Raw genomic sequence first — 17,775 nt, forward strand, 5'->3', positions numbered from 1 at the left:
AAGATCTCTGACTGAAAAGTTAGGGCCAACATGATAGCTACCCCATTAGAAATAGGGGTGAGGTGACTCAGGTAGACTCCACCCTGCCACTCCAGTAACCAGGTGGCTTCGTCTTCGAAACGGTGCGGGTTACCTGCAGAAAGCTCACCGCATATCTCCCATCCCTGAGGACTGAGAGATTGTGAAATCTGCGGTGAGACCCCCTGCTGCCATTGATGTTGAGGCTGGCTATGGTTATCTTCATGTCAAAGGTACTTAAAAACTGTCATCAACACCTCACTTTGAGGAGGGAGTGGAAGTGCACCTGGCCTTCCACTCCTCCAGCAACCCATTGAGGAACACATTAAATTGGCGCCTCTCAACAAGTTTCGTGCCCGCGCCCTTCCCTGCTTTCATGAGGGCGGCACGGATGGACTGGATGATCAGCGCCAGATTCGACCAACGGCCGAGGACCAGCTGAACTTTATTACAGCAACCCCTACATGCCGCGAGGAAATCCCAGAGTTCGCTGTGGGGATGAGAGGAGACTCGGTGGGAGGCATGAGGGACTCCACCACCTCACTGGCGATGGAATCAAGATCGTCCTCCGTGCCCCACATCGAGTCCCCATCCTCCTCCGGGTCGTCACCGCCAGCGGCCAACACACCCACCACACACTGTGGGGCGGACGTCCCGGCCGCACCAGCTGGTCCTGCCTCCGTCACGATCCCACCCCCAGGTTCGATGATGGAGGAGTCCTCTCTAGGTTCTAGAACGGAACTGGAGCCTGTGGGCGCCAGCAGTTCAGGACCCCCCTCCACCTCCGTGCCCAGGCCAATGAGTGGTTCAGGGGAGATGGAAGTGCCCGACTCCGGAATTCCAGCCGGAGCCGAGACTGGAGGTGGAGAGAGGAGGCCATTTCCCGTCCTGTCAGTGCCCACAGGACCAGCAGACAGGGAATTACACAGATTGGCCTCTGGGTCAGGTACATCTTGGGCAGGAGCGTCAGGCTGTTGGGAGGGCGGCCCCTCACAGGTGTTGCCCTCACCCAGGACACCTGACACATCGGCCAAAGGAATGATTTTTCCGTGGGCTCCCCTACCAAGGGCGTGTCCCCCACCTCAGGAGTTTACGACTTCAGGGGCATCTCCCCCACCTCCGTTCCGAGGGGTGGAGGGTTCCTGCCCAGGGCTCGAGGCCCTGATTGTGCTGGTGGCAGGGGAGCCTGAGGACCCACGCCAGGAGAACCCATGTTTCAGGGCCTTCTTCAGAGGAGGGACGTCTCCTCCTCTTATATCGGAGTGCACAAGTCGGAGGCTGTTCTCCCGAAGACCGAGTGGGATGGGGTGAGCCCCGTCTTTACCTCCCCCAGATGGTGCAGGTGGGGAAGGAGGAGCTCACCAGGAATGAAGGGCGGGACATTCGACAGAATGACCCATTGCGCAGTGGCCTCCAGGGGGTCCACTGGAGAAAGGTCCTGCCCACGGTAAGCCCCTTGTTCAGAGCCAGGGACACCGCCCGCTCGGTCTTCAGGAAAAACATCGTTTTCCCATATATTTTTGAGGCAGCAACAATGGCCGACAACCTCAGCCATTGTTTTCATGCATACCTCGATTGACATATTGGGGTGGACGTAGCTCTTGACCCCATGCTTCAATGTTATCTGCGCAAATGGTGACAGGGCAACAGGTGCAGCTGCAGCAGGCGCAGCAGCATAGGTGCGTGAAGGCCCTGCCACTGGCAAAGAGTGGCTTGCCACGGGGTCGCAGAGCCACGCCCAACCCCAAGAAACAAAGCACACAACAGTTTACTTTTAAACACAAGCAGTATGATGGGGGGAGGGTGGGAGTAGAGGAGGATAGGGTTGAAAAGGACAAGGAGAGGAGAGGATAGGTGGCCGAGTGATGGAAGGGCTAGAACAGCTGTGAAGATGTTACTGTTCAATTGGTGGTTGGAGCATCTTGCTGCAGAGTCTACAGTTCAGTCTTCCAGTTAGGGGAGGGGTCTTTGCCCGAGTCGGCTAGAGCCGCCCGCTTCTCTCCTTTTCCTGCTGTTGTATAAGGACTTTCTTCACCCGGGCAGCTCCAGCCGTCCCGAGCCACGCAGTTGGGGGTGGGGAGGGAGCCCCTTTTGTGCAGGATGGCAGATAAACACAAGAGTTAGTACAGGGGCTCCCTATAGAATTTGGCAGCCCCACCCCTGGATCTTCCGGTGCCTCCTCCCTCCCTCAACAGTCCAAACAACAAACAGTTCTCTGGTGCTCCAACACCCAATTCTCCAAAATGGCTTGCAGGTCTCCTTTGTCCTTGAATAAAGTACAACAGTTCCACAGTTAAAGTTGTAAATGCAGTTCTCTCCACTCTGCTCTCTCCTCTGCAGTTCCAGCTCCCACAGCCTACTCCGGTGCAGCTGGTTTGACTAATCGCACACAGGAAGTGTTCCAAATTGCCCAGCCAATCCCAGTGCTGTACCTGTCCTGGGAGTGTTTAATGGGGACAGTGAAGAGGAGCTTTACTCTGTATCTAATCCCGTTTTTTTTTAGCGAGTATCTAACCCTGTTTTTTTTTAAATCTAATCCCAGTTTTTTTTTATATAATTCCAGTTTTTTTTTTACAAGGTGACCTTTATACCCCAGGTCCCTTTTATATTTTTCACATCGAGGGGGCCTTTATTCCTCAGGCCCCCTTTATGTACATATTTACAGTTTTAAAATAACTTTATTAAAACCAGATAAATAAACAAAAAACTCAAATTAAAATGCCATTCTCGGCGTCAACGATGCACTCCAGTCCCTGCGGTGCCCACCGGTCGCGGAAGGCCTCAAGCGTACCGGCGGATACCGCATGCTCCTTCTCCAGGGACACCCGGGCGCGAACGTAACCGCAGAAGAGGGGCAGGCAATCGGGGAGGACGGAACCCCCGATGGCCCGCAACCTGGACCTGTGAATTGCCACCTTGGCCAGGCCCAGGAGCAGACCGACAAGATGATCCTCCTCCCGGCCGAAGCCCCTCCGCACCGGGTGTCCAAAGACTGGGACTGAAGTGCAGCTAGAATTTGAGGAGCAGCCCCTTCAGATACTCAAAGAGGGGCTGCAACCTCGCACACTCCGTATAAACATGGAACACGGACTCGTCCAGGCCGCAGAAAGTACAGGCGGCCTGGGAGTCCGTGAACCTACTTAAAAGTCTATTTCACGGGACTGCTCTGTGCAGCACCCTCCACCCCAGGTCCCCGATGTAAAGGGGGAAGACTCCCGCGTAGAGAGACCTCCATCTGGGTTTCCCCTCGCCGCCAGATGGCAACGCAGACCGCCAGGGCGTGTCCGGCCGGCTGACGAGGGCGAGGAAGTGGAGAGTGTGCAGGAGCAGCCCGTACAGGAAACCCCTCCGTGCCGATTGGAATGGCACGGAGGGCATTTCCGAGAGGTGGCTCAGGTTGTGCGGGACCGGCTCCCGAGGAGGGTTTCGGGGCCTGGGTCCGATGAGCAGTTCCGGCCGAGCGGGGGTCAGCTCCGCCGGGATCGCTCCGCACTCCCGAGCCCCCTCGCCACCCGCAGTGAGGGGCGTCCCGGGGGTTTCGGCTACTCCTCTGCCCGTCGGACCGTCCCCGGAGTCGGCCGCCCAGACAGCCGAGGCGCTCTCCTCCGCCGGCGGGGGAGCGCCCTGACTGGAGGCGACCATGTTCCAGACTCAGAATAGATCCCGGTAAAAGACAGGCAACTCCCTCAGAGAAGCGCGGCTAACGGACTCCACCGGGAGCTGCGTGTCGTCTTGAAGGCAGTGACACTGGCGGAAAAAATACGTCGCCAGCGCACACCATCTGGGAGGACGCTCGACGTACAGGTATCTCTGCAGGGTCCGAAGGCGGAGAGTCGCAGCCTGGGTGCGGACGCACACCAGCGACTGACCGCCCTCCTCGATCGGGAGACTCAGGACCGCGGCAGAGACCCAGTGTTTCCTCTTGCCCCAGAAGAAATCGACGAGTTTCTTCTGGATCTTGGTGGCAAATTCAGGGGGCGGGGCCAAAGTGACCAACCGGTACCACAACATGGAGGCCACCAGTTGGTTTATGACCAACGCTCGGCCCCTGTAGGAAAGCACTCTGAGTAGTCCTGTCCAGCGCCCCAGCCGAGCGGTGACTTTCGCCTCCAACTCCTGCCAGTTTGCCGGCCAGGCTTCCTCAGCGGGGCTAAGATGGACTCCCAGATAGAGGAGGTGCGTGGTGCTCCACGCAAAAGGTGTCATCTCCACCGGCAGGGTGTCCACCCGCCACTGACCCACCAGGAGTCCGGAACATTTCTCCCAATTGATCCTCGCGGAGGACGCGGCAGAAAAGGTCTGCTGGCAGTCGCGCATCCTCCGCAAGTCAACGGGATCTGTGATTGCGAGGAGCACGTCGTCGGCGTAAGCCGAGAGGACGACCCGCATGGCCGGCTCGCGCAGAGCCAATCCCGTCAACCTCTTGCGAAGCAGGCACAGGAAGGGCTCCACGCAGATGGTATACAATTGGCCGGACATGGGGCATCCCTGACGCACTCCTCTCCCAAAGCGAAGGGGCGCCGTCAAGGACCCGTTAACTTTGACTAGACACTCTGCGGCGGCGTATAAAAGAAATGCGGCCCGAGTCCAAAAGCGCGCAGAGTCCCGAAAAGGTATTCGTGATCCACCCTGTCGAACGCCTTCTCCTGATCAAGTGAGAGAAAGGCGACCGACTGACCAGCCCTCTGGGAAAGATGGATCAGGTCCCGGACCAGGTGGATGTTGTCTTGGATGGACCGGCCCGGGACCGTGTAGGACTGGTCGGGGTGATCATGTGGGCCAGCACAGAGCCCAGGCGGGTAGACATAGCCCGGGCAAAGATCTTATAATCCGTGCTGAGGAGGGAGACCGGACGCCAGTTTTTAAGCAGGCGGAGATCGCCCTTCTTCGGCAGCAGGACGATGACCGCCCTGTGCCACGAGGGGCATCTCCCCGATCGCCAGGCTTTCCCCCAGGACCCGCCCGTCCCAGAATGCCCTGAGGAACTCCACGGTCAACCCATCCAGCCCTGGGGATTTGCCCCTTGAGAGCTGGTGGAGGGCGCCAGTCAGCTCCACCAACGTGAGCGGAGCCTCCAATCCTTCGGCGCCCTCCGGGCTGACCTGCGGCAGGTCCTCCCACAAAACTCTGCGCGCATCCTCGCTGGACGGATCCGGAGAGAACAACGCACTGTAATAAGTACGGATCAGGAGGCCCATTCCCTCCGGATCCGTGATGGAGGATCCGTCGTCGGCCAGCAGCTCGATGAGCTGCTTACGGACCCCCCGCCATTTCTCCAGCGAGTAGAAGAAGGGTGAGGCCCGGTCCAAATCTTCCAGGATCTGGATCCGCGACCTCACGTACGCGCCTCGGGACCCTATGAGCTGCAGGTCCCTCAGCGCGCCCTTCTTCTCTTTGTACGCCTGCTACAGGGCCAGGTCCACGACGGCATGACCGAGGCGGGACTCCAAGTCGAGCACCTCCCTCTCAAGGCGTCCGATCTCGGCTTCCCGCCTCTTGGTCGACCCCTTCGCGTACTCCTGACAGAAGACGCGGATGTGAGTCTTGCCCACATCCCACCATAGCCTCAAGGAGGGGAAGCCCCCCTGCTTCCTTCTCCAGTCGGCCCAGAATCGACAGAACGAGTCCCGAAATCGCTCGTCCTCCAGCAGCCGGTTGTTAAAGTGCCAGCACGCAGACCCCGCCCGCGTGCGGAGCGGAGTGAACTCCGCCCACACCAAGCGGTGGTCCGAGCACGGCACCAGCCGCATGGAGGCCGCCGAGACGCGGGAGGCGTACGCCTGCGAAATGTAGAGGCGGTTGATTCGCGACCCTCCTCCTCCAGACCTCCACGTGAAGGCGCTGGAGTCGGGATGGAGATTCCACCAAGTTAAGGGAGCTGATCAGTCCCCTCAACTTCTCCACCGACGCTTGGCCGCGCTGGGGACCAGAGCGATCCCCCACCTCGAGGGTGCAGTTAAAATCCTCCCCCCGAGGATGATGCACTCGCCGCTATCGATGGAGCTCAAGAGACCAGACACTTCTTCAAAGAAGCGCGCTTGCAACGCGCCAGGTCTGGGTGCGTACACGTTCACAAAGTGGAGCGGCACGCTACCCAGGCAAACGGCGAGGTGGAGCAAGCGGCCCGGCACTAGCTCCTTGACCCCCAAGATCTCCGGCTGAAAAGTCGGGGCCAACAAGATAGCCACCCCACTAGAAATAGGGGTGAGGTGACTCATGTAGACCCCACCCTGCCACTCCAGGAGCCAGGTGGCTTCGTCTCCCGGAATGGTGTGGGTTTCCTGCAGAAAGCTCACCGCGTATCTCCCTTCCCTGAGGACTGAGAGATTGTGAAATCTGCGGTGAGACCCCCTGCTGCCGTTGATGTTGAGGCTGGCTATGGTTATCTTCATGTCAAAGGTACTTAAAACCCGTCACCAACAGCTCACTGTGAGGAGGGAGTGGAAGTGCACCTGGCCTTCCACTCCCCCAGCAACCCATTGAGGAACACATTAAAACGGCGCCTCTCAACCAGTTTCACGCCCGCGCGCTTGCCCGTTATCTTAAGGGCAGCACGGACGGACTGGATGATCAGCGCCAGATTCGACCAGCGGTCGAGGGCCAGCTGAACTTTATTGCGGCAGCCCCTGCAAACCGCGAGGAAATCCCGGAGTTCCGCCGTGGGGATGAGAGGAGATTCGGTGGGAGGCACGAGGGACTCCACCACCTCACTGGCGATGGAATCAAGATCATCCTCCGTGCCCCCCACCGAATCCCCATCCTCCTCCGGGTCGTCACCGCCAGCGGCCGACACGCCCACCACACACTGTGGGGCGGACGTCCCGGCCGCGCCAGCTGGTCCCGCCTCCATCACGATCCCACCCCCAGGATCGATGGCGGAGGAGTCCTCTCTGGGTTCTATTGTGAAACTGGAGCCTGTAGGCACCAGCGGTTCAGGACCCCCCTCCACCTCCGTCCCCAGGCCAATGAGTGGTCCCGGGGAGACAGAAGTTCCCGACTCCGGAAAACCAGTCGGAGCCGAGACCGGAGGCGGAGAGAGGAGGCCATCTCCCCCTCCGCCAGCACCCACAGGCCCAGCAGATGGGGCAGCATTCTCGGTTATAACCGGGTCGGGTGTCTCTTGGTTGGTGGTGGACTCCGGCTGGGAGGGCCGACCCTCTGGCCCTCCCCTTCACTCAGGGCACCCGACCCAGTAGCAGTGGCAGAATGGGCGGCGTCCCCAGGCTCCCCCACCACAAGCAAGGCCCCACTTACTCCTTCAGGAGAGGCCTCATGTACCGGGGCCTTCCCCTCCCCTCCCCTCCATTCTGAGGAATAGGGAGCTCCTGACCGGACTTTGTAGCCTTGGTGGTAGCGGTAGGGGAAACCTGGGGACCCGAGACAGGAGACAGCTCCCCTCCAACAGATGGGCCCTGCGCCTCAGGGCCCCTCATTACCTCTGTGGAGGGGTGCCTTCTCCTCATTTTCCCACCAGGGCGCAGAGGCTCAGAGACCTCCATGTCATCAGAGGCCTCCGCCTCTGCACTCTCTTTTTTCTTATTCACCCTGGGCCTCAGCCCAGCCCTGGGGCAAGTTGACTCCCCGAGATCGGGCTTTTCGCTGAGCTCAGACTCGGGTAGTGTAACAGTGTCCAGGGGACGCGCCTCTCGATGTTTCTTCCTCCTCCGCGCCTTCATTCCACTTGGACGGTCACCCCCCTCCCTGCCGGAGGCCGTGAAAACCACAGCCTCCGGTACCGACTGAATGGTATCTGGTGAAGGTGTAGGGGGGGTGGGAGGAGGTGCAGCGGCGCCACCCTGGGCCGCCGAGTTGGAGTTGGCAGCCGGGAGGTTGGGGCAGTTCTTACGAACATGCCCCACCCCCTTACAGACATGGCACCGCAGCCCATCCAAGGTCCAGAAGACGCGGTAGGCCGTCCCCTGGAACTCGACATTAAAGTGGCCCTCTGTAACCTCCTCCCGCGCCAGCTGCATGAATAACTGGCGGCGGAAGGAGTGCACAAGTCGGAGGCTGTTCTCCCGAAGACCGAGTGGGATGGGGTGAGCCCCGTCTTTACCTCCCCCAGATGGTGCAGGTGGGGAAGGAGGAGCTCACCAGGAATGAAGGGCGGGACGTTGGATAAAATGACCCTTTGTGCAGTGGCCTCCAGGGGGTCCACTGGCAGAAAGGTCCCGCCCACGGTGAGCCCCTTGCTCAGAGCCAGGGACACCGCCCGCTCGGTCTTCAGGAATAACACTGCGTTCCCGTACATTTTAGAGGCTGCAACAATGGCCGAAGGGCCAACAACCTCAGCCATTGCTTTCACGCATGCCTCGATAGTCATGTTCGGGTGGACGTAGCTCTTGACTCCATGCTTCGATGTTATTAATGCAAACGGTGACGGGGCAATAGGTGCAGCTGCAGCAGCCGCAGCAGCATATGAACGGGAAGGCCCCGCCACCGGCGAAGAGGGGCTTGCCATGGGGTCGCAGAGCTACGCCCACCCCCAAGAAACAAAGCACACGACAGTTTTCTTAAACACAAACAATATGATGGGGGAGGTGGGGATGGGGGTAGAGGAGGATAGGGCTGAAAAGGACAAGGAGAGGAGAGGATAGGTGGCCGAGTGATGGAAGAGAGAGAACAGCTGCAAGGATGTTACACTTCAATTGGTGGTTGGAGCACCTTCCTGCAGAGTCGACACTCCACTCTTCCAGTTAGGGGAGGGTTCTTCGCCCGGGTCGGTTACAGCCGCCCGGTTCTCTCCCTTTTCTGTTGTTGTCTAAGGATTTTCTTCAGCCGGGCAGCTCCAGCCGTCCCGAGCCACACAGTTGGGGGTGGGGAGGGAGCCCCTTTTGTGCAGGATGGCAGATAAACACAAGAGTTAGTACAGGGGCTCCCTATAGAATTTGGCAGCCCTACCCCTGGATCTTCCGGTGCCTCCTCCCTCCCCCAACAGTCCAAACAACCAACAGTTCTCTGGTGCTCCAACACCCACCTCTCCAAAATGACTCTCAGGTCTTCTTAGTCTTGAAAAAGTGCAACAGTTCCACAGTAAATACAGCTGTCTCCACTCTAGAGACACCTCTCTGCAGTAACTCCAGTCTCCTCTCACCTCTCCAGTTGCAGTTGCAGCAACACAGGTGCAGCTGCTCCCCCTGATTGCAGACAGGAAGTGCTCCAAATTGACCAGCCAATCCCCGTGCTGTACCTGCCTTGGGAGTGTTTGATGGGCGACAGTGAAGAGGGAGCTTTACTCTATAATCCGTTTCTTTTTTCAGATTTTAATTATTTTTATTGTGAATCTGTACTTCAAAAATGCAAAGACTGCAGTTTAGAACTGGGTGACTTGGCCCTTCCTCCTCTCGTCTCCTCCCAGCTCTGAGTGCTTGCATCTCTTGATGGCCAGCATTCTCTTTGATTGACAGTTGGGGTCCTCACACTCCAATCTCAGCACAAACTTCTTTATAGTCTTAGCCTTTTTTTCAGAGTATGGGCTTTGTCTGTCCACCATAACCACTCTGCTTTCTGTCATAATGCCTCTTACCCTTTTTAAAGTGCATTTAAAGAATCCTTTCCCTTCTTGTACTCGGTAACCTTGTGCGGCTGGTGCTTGCGATACTTCTTGCAGTATGTCCTCCATTGTTGACCATCTTCCCAGCCCGACACTGACTGGAGTAACCGCTCTGGGAGTGTTTGGTGGGACAGTGTGGAGGGAGCTTCACCAGGTCCAGTTCCAGAGTATTGTCCTCTCAACACCGATTAACAAGCTATTAAGACAGAGACTCGAACATCATTTAAGAGTGAATTGGATAAGCATTTGGAAAGGAAAGGAATAGAGGAATATCTTGATGAGGATGGATGATGAGGGATGGGAGGAGGCTCTTGTCAAGTATTAACACTGGCATAGACCTGTTTCTATGGTATAAATACGATGTAATGTGAAAGGACCCAGGAGAAGGGCAGGGTTTGCAGTAACTGCAAGTTAATGTGCTTAGCACTGGCACAGGTGAATGTCCTCTTCCTTCCATGTTGTAATGTGATTTCTAAGGACCTATCTTATTACGAGCATTCAAGTTCCAGGGGCTGATGTTGCCTGTTACAGGTTTTGCCCTTGGCTGCAGATATGAGGAGCCTGGCAAGATGTTCCGTCTCCAGGGCTGATTCCAAGTCACCTTTGAACATTAACTGACTTCTGTTTGCAGTATGATAAGCCAGGACGGTCATACTGACCAGAGCTGCACTGAGCAAACCCAGTCGTGCAGGCGAGAGTTAGCCAGTCTGCATGTCAGCAGAGGACTGTCAATCGGTGCTGGACATAACGTTGGCACAGATGTACCAGGAAACCAAATTTTAAACAGAACAGCAATTAACAGAGTAATTCTCTAAATTATTAATCAGAATTTTAAAGAATTTGGCCGCAATGTATCGACGAATCCCCATTTTGGTGTTCTGGAGATCCAAACTGGTGGTGTTGTTTTTAATTCTAATCAGCCTGGTGCTCCATGCTCTGATAGTTCTTCTGCTGATACAGGAGCTAAGTGGGCAGGAAAGTTGTGGTCGTCGCGCACAGACTGCAGACCAGAGAGTTCCTCTGCTCCCAAATCGGCCAGTGATGAAGGGCAAGTCGTCAAAGACAAACAGAGAGCTTCAAAATTATGCCAGCACGAGGGTGTCGAGCCGCACGTCTCAATCCTGGGAAACGGTGGCGGATTTGGACGACAAGAGCCAGTCGTTCCATCAAAGGCAACATTCACAGTCAGGCTTAAGACTTGAAGCTAAAACTCAGAGGGAGCTGTACAAGCAGAACATATCCAAACTGGCTGCACTGTTTCAACATCCACTCTACAATATACCTATTCCAGCACTGACACCAGATGATGAGCTGTTCTCTGTAAATTCAGCAGAAAGGCTCAACCCAAAGCACAGCAACAGTGATGGCTGGTGAGTGGAGCACTGCCGAATTAACCTGAAGAACCACTGTAGAGGGAGGGCTAGTCTGATGTAACACAGACATTATGTGACATAATGACAGAAACAGGGCAATACTCCAAAGTATCAACCAGATTAACATAACATCAGAAGCTATAATGTAACCCAAAGGCGACATCATATTCTAATATCCTGTGTGTGTGCTCTAACATTTTCCAGAGTGAGCAATGTACTCTAATGTAATCCAGTATTTGCTCAGTATTCTAATATATTCCAGCGAGCACTGTGCTCCACACAGTACTCCAAAACGGCACAGTGGCGCAGAGGTTAGCACCGCAGCCTCACAGCTCCAGGGACCCGGGTTCCATTCTGGGTACTGCCTGTGTGGAGTTTGCAAGTTCTCCCTGTGACCGCGTGGGTTTTCGCCGGGTGCTCCGGTTTCCTCCCACATGCCAAAGACTTGCAGGTAATAGGTAAATTGCCCCTAGTGTAGGTAGGTGGTAGGGAATAAGGGATTACTGTAAGGTTAGTATAAATGGGTGGTTCTTGGTCAGCGCAGACTCGGTGGGCCGAAGGGCCTGTTTCAGTGCTGTATCTCTAAATAAAAATAAATAAATATTATCCAGTATGAACATGGTATACTAATTATAATCCAATGTGCAGGGTACCCTAACATAATAGTGTGTGCACACTAATTTAATGCAGTGTATGCGTGGTACTCTAATGTAAACAAGTCAGTGCACGTCGTTCTCTAACATAATCCAGTGTGCGCTCGGTACTCTAATATAATCCATTGTGTGTGTGTGGTACTCTAATATAACCCAGTGTTGTGCGCAAGCGCAGTACTCAAATATAATCCAGTGCACGTGTGGTACTCCAATATAACCCAGTGTGTGCATGCGGTACTCCAATACAATCCAGTGTGTGTGTGAGGTACTCTAATATAACCCAGTGTGTGCATGCGGTACTCTCATATGCTCCAGTTTGTGGACGGTACTCTAATATAATCCAGTGTTGTGCGCAAGCGCGGTACTCTAATATAATCCAGTGCACGTGTGGTACTCCAATACAATCCAGTGTGTGTGTGAGGTACTCTAATACAATCCAGTGTGTGCATGTGGTACTCTCATATGCTCCAGTTTGTGGACGGTACTCTAATATAATCCAGTGTTGTGCGCAAGCGCGGTACTCTAATATAATCCAGTGTGCCTGTGCAGTACTCTAATATAATCCAGTGTGTGTGTGATGTGTTCCAATATAATCCAGTGTGTGCGCACAGTACTCCAATATAATCCAGTGTGTGTGTGTGGTTCTCTAATATAATCCAGTGTGTGCGAGCAGTACTCAAATATAAATCATTGTGTGCATGTGGTATCCTCATATGCTCCAGTTTGTGGACAGCACTCTAATCCAGTGTGTGTCAGCGCGCGGTACTCTAATATAATCCAGTGTATGCGTGTGGTACTCTAATCATAATCCAGTGTGTCTCTGTGCTGCTCTAATATAATCCAGTGCACGTGTGGTACTCTAATATAATACGTGTGTGCATGTGGTACTCTCATATGCTCCAGCTTGTGGACAGTACTCTAATGTAACCCAGTGTGTGCATGTGGTACTCCAATATAACCCAGTGTGTGCACAGTACTCTAATATAATTCAGTGTGTGGACAGTGCTCAAATATAACCCAGTGTGTGCGAGCGGTACTCAAATATAAATCATTGTGTGCATGTGGTACTCTCATATAATCCAGTTTGTGGGCAGCACTCTAATCCAGTGTGTGCGTGCGCAGTACCCTAATATAATCCAGTGTGACCGTGCAGTACTCTAATTGTAATCCAGTGTGTGCGTGTGGGACTGGAATATAACCCAGTTTGTGCACGCGGTACTCTAATATAATCCAGTGTGTGCGTGCGGTACTCTAATATAACCCAGTTTGTGCATGCGGTACTCTAATATAACCCAGTTTGTGCACGCGGTACTCGAATATAATCCAGTGTGTGTGTGTGAGGTACTCTAATATAATCCAGTGTGTGCGTGTGAGGTACTCTAATATAATCCAGTATGTGTGTGTGAGGTACTCTAATATAATCCAGTGTGTGTGTGAGGTACTCTAATATAATCCAGTGTGTGTGTGTGAGGTACTCTAATATAATCCAGTATGTGTGTGTGAGGTACTCTAATATAATCCAGTGTGTGTGTGAGGTACTCTAATATAATCCAGTGTGTGTGTGTGAGGTACTCTAATATAATCCAGTGTATGTGTGTGAGGTACTCTAATATAATCTAGTGTGTGTGTGAGGTACTCTAATATAATCCAGTGTGTGCGTGTGAGGTACTCTAATATAATCCAGTGTGTGTGTGAGGTACTCTAATATAATCCAGTGTGTGTGTGAGGTACTCAAATATAATCCAGTGTGTGCATGTGGTACTCTAATATAATCCAGTGTGTGCGTGTGAAGTACTCTAATATAATCCAGTGTGTGCATGTGGTACTCTAATATAATCCAGTGCATGTGAGGTACTCTAATATAATCCAGTGTGACCGTGCAGTACTCTAATTGTAATCCAGTGTGTGCGTGTGGTACTGGAATATAACCCAGTTTGTGCGTGCGGTACTCTAATATAATCCAGTGTGACCGTGCAGTACTCTAATTGTAATCCAGTGTGTGCGTGTGGTACTGGAATATAACCCAGTTTGTGCGTGCGGTACTCTAATATAATCCAGTGTGTGCGTGCGGTACTCTAATATAATCCAGTTTGTGCACGCGGTACTCTAATATAACCCAGTTTGTGCACGCGGTACTCGAATATAATCCAGTGTGTGTGTGAGGTACTCTAATATAATCCAGTGTGTGTGTGAGGTACTCTAATATAATCCAGTGTGTGCGTGTGAGGTACTCTAATATAATCCAGTGTGTGCGTGTGAGGTACTCTAATATAATCCAGTGTGTGTGTGTGTGAGGTACTCTAATATAATCCAGTGTGTGCGTGCGGTACTCTAATATAACCCAGTTTGTGCATGCGGTACTCTAATATAACCCAGTTTGTGCACGCGGTACTCGAATATAATCCAGTGTGTGTGTGTGAGGTACTCTAATATAATCCAGTGTGTGCGTGTGAGGTACTCTAATATAATCTAGTGTGTGTGTGTGAGGTACTCTAATATAATCCAGTGTGTGTGTGAGGTACTCTAATATAATCCAGTATGTGTGTGTGAGGTACTCTAATATAATCCAGTGTGTGCGAGCAGTACTCAAATATAAATCATTGTGTGCATGTGGTATCCTCATATGCTCCAGTTTGTGGACAGCACTCTAATCCAGTGTGTGTCAGCGCGCGGTACTCTAATATAATCCAGTGTATGCGTGTGGTACTCTAATCATAATCCAGTGTGTCTCTGTGCTGCTCTAATATAATCCAGTGCACGTGTGGTACTCTAATATAATACGTGTGTGCATGTGGTACTCTCATATGCTCCAGCTTGTGGACAGTACTCTAATGTAACCCAGTGTGTGCATGTGGTACTCCAATATAACCCAGTGTGTGCACAGTACTCTAATATAATTCAGTGTGTGGACAGTACTCAAATATAACCCAGTGTGTGCGAGCGGTACTCAAATATAAATCATTGTGTGCATGTGGTACTCTCATATAATCCAGTTTGTGGGCAGCACTCTAATCCAGTGTGTGCGTGCGCAGTACCCTAATATAATCCAGTGTGACCGTGCAGTACTCTAATTGTAATCCAGTGTGTGCGTGTGGGACTGGAATATAACCCAGTTTGTGCACGCGGTACTCTAATATAATCCAGTGTGTGCGTGCGGTACTCTAATATAACCCAGTTTGTGCATGCGGTACTCTAATATAACCCAGTTTGTGCACGCGGTACTCGAATATAATCCAGTGTGTGTGTGTGAGGTACTCTAATATAATCCAGTGTGTGCGTGTGAGGTACTCTAATATAATCTAGTGTGTGTGTGTGAGGTACTCTAATATAATCCAGTGTGTGTGTGAGGTACTCTAATATAATCCAGTGTGTGTGTGTGAGGTACTCTAATATAATCCAGTGTGTGCGTGTGAGGTACTCTAATATAATCCAGTGTGTGCGTGTGAGGTACTCTAATATAATCCAGTGTGTGTGTGTGTGAGGTACTCTAATATAATCCAGTGTGTGCGTGTGGTACTCTAATATAACCCAGTTTGTGCATGCGGTACTCTAATATAACCCAGTTTGTGCACGCGGTACTCGAATATAATCCAGTGTGTGTGTGTGAGGTACTCTAATATAATCCAGTATGTGTGTGTGAGGTACTCTAATATAATCCAGTATGTGTGTGTGAGGTACTCTAATATAATCCAGTGTGTGTGTGTGAGGTACTCTAATATAATCCAGTATGTGTGTGTGAGGTACTCTAATATAATCCAGTGTGTGCGAGCAGTACTCAAATATAAATCATTGTGTGCATGTGGTATCCTCATATGCTCCAGTTTGTGGACAGCACTCTAATCCAGTGTGTGTCAGCGCGCGGTACTCTAATATAATCCAGTGTATGCGTGTGGTACTCTAATCATAATCCAGTGTGTCTCTGTGCTGCTCTAATATAATCCAGTGCACGTGTGGTACTCTAATATAATACGTGTGTGCATGTGGTACTCTCATATGCTCCAGCTTGTGGACAGTACTCTAATGTAACCCAGTGTGTGCATGTGGTACTCCAATATAACCCAGTGTGTGCACAGTACTCTAATATAATTCAGTGTGTGGACAGTACTCAAATATAACCCAGTGTGTGCGAGCGGTACTCAAATATAAATCATTGTGTGCATGTGGTACTCTCATATAATCCAGTTTGTGGGCAGCACTCTAATCCAGTGTGTGCGTGCGCAGTACCCTAATATAATCCAGTGTGACCGTGCAGTACTCTAATTGTAATCCAGTGTGTGCGTGTGGGACTGGAATATAACCCAGTTTGTGCGTGCGGTACTCTAATATAATCCAGTGTGACCGTGCAGTACTCTAATTGTAATCCAGTGTGTGCGTGTGGTACTGGAATATAACCCAGTTTGTGCGTGCGGTACTCTAATATAATCCAGTGTGTGCGTGCGGTACTCTAATATAATCCAGTTTGTGCACGCGGTACTCTAATATAACCCAGTTTGTGCACGCGGTACTCGAATATAATCCAGTGTGTGTGTGAGGTACTCTAATATAATCCAGTGTGTGTGTGTGAGGTACTCTAATATAATCCAGTGTGTGCGTGTGAGGTACTCTAATATAATCCAGTGTGTGTGTGTGTGAGGTACTCTAATATAATCCAGTGTGTGTGTGTGAGGTACTCTAATATAATCCAGTGTGTGTGTGTGTGAGGTACTCTAATATAATCCAGTGTGTGCGTGTGAGGTACTCTAATATAATCCAGTGTGTGCGTGTGAGGTACTCTAATATAATCCAGTGTGTGTGTGTGTGAGGTACTCTAATATAATCCAGTGTGTGCGTGCGGTACTCTAATATAACCCAGTTTGTGCATGCGGTACTCTAATATAACCCAGTTTGTGCACGCGGTACTCGAATATAATCCAGTGTGTGTGTGTGAGGTACTCTAATATAATCCAGTGTGTGCGTGTGAGGTACTCTAATATAATCTAGTGTGTGTGTGTGAGGTACTCTAATATAATCCAGTGTGTGCGTGCGGTACTCTAATATAATCCAGTTTGTGCACGCGGTACTCTAATATAACCCAGTTTGTGCACGCGGTACTCGAATATAATCCAGTGTGTGTGTGAGGTACTCTAATATAATCCAGTGTGTGTGTGAGGTACTCTAATATAATCCAGTGTGTGCGTGTGAGGTACTCTAATATAATCCAGTGTGTGCGTGTGAGGTACTCTAATATAATCCAGTGTGTGCGTGTGAGGTACTCTAATATAATCCAGTGTGTGCGTGTGAGGTACTCTAATATAATCCAGTGTGTGTGTGTGTGAGGTACTCTAATATAATCCAGTGTGTGCGTGCGGTACTGTAATATAACCCAGTTTGTGCATGCGGTACTCTAATATAACCCAGTTTGTGCACGCGGTACTCGAATATAATCCAGTGTGTGTGTGTGAGGTACTCTAATATAATCCAGTGTGTGCGTGTGAGGTACTCTAATATAATCTAGTGTGTGTGTGTGAGGTACTCTAATATAATCCAGTGTGTGTGTGAGGTACTCTAATATAATCCAGTATGTGTGTGTGAGGTACTCTAATATAATCCAGTGTGTGCGAGCAGTACTCAAATATAAATCATTGTGTGCATGTGGTATCCTCATATGCTCCAGTTTGTGGACAGCACTCTAATCCAGTGTGTGTCAGCGCGCGGTACTCTAATATAATCCAGTGTATGCGTGTGGTACTCTAATCATAATCCAGTGTGTCTCTGTGCTGCTCTAATATAATCCAGTGCACGTGTGGTACTCTAATATAATACGTGTGTGCATGTGGTACTCTCATATGCTCCAGCTTGTGGACAGTACTCTAATGTAACCCAGTGTGTGCATGTGGTACTCCAATATAACCCAGTGTGTGCACAGTACTCTAATATAATTCAGTGTGTGGACAGTACTCAAATATAACCCAGTGTGTGCGAGCGGTACTCAAATATAAATCATTGTGTGCATGTGGTACTCTCATATAATCCAGTTTGTGGGCAGCACTCTAATCCAGTGTCTGCGTGCGCAGTACCCTAATATAATCCAGTGTGACCGTGCAGTACTCTAATTGTAATCCAGTGTGTGCGTGTGGTACTGGAATATAACCCAGTTTGTGCGTGCGGTACTCTAATATAATCCAGTGTGACCGTGCAG

General features: G+C 51.6%; 1 protein-coding gene across 1 annotated transcript in view; it reads left to right on the top strand.

Moving 5' to 3' along the window:
* Positions 1-10,267: 10,267 nt before the first annotated feature.
* LOC137353533 (extracellular serine/threonine protein kinase FAM20C-like) overlaps positions 10,268-17,775 on the top strand; it is a 184,287-nt gene continuing 176,779 nt past the window's right edge. Inside the window, exon 1 of the mRNA XM_068019902.1 lies at positions 10,268-10,941. Within this exon, the coding sequence (XP_067876003.1) occupies positions 10,421-10,941 (521 nt within the window). The 5' untranslated portion in view covers positions 10,268-10,420. The remainder of the gene's footprint in view (positions 10,942-17,775) is intronic.

The sequence above is a fragment of the Heterodontus francisci genome, chromosome 41 (assembly GCF_036365525.1).
Source record: "Heterodontus francisci isolate sHetFra1 chromosome 41, sHetFra1.hap1, whole genome shotgun sequence".
Classification (NCBI taxonomy): Eukaryota; Metazoa; Chordata; class Chondrichthyes; order Heterodontiformes; family Heterodontidae; genus Heterodontus; species Heterodontus francisci.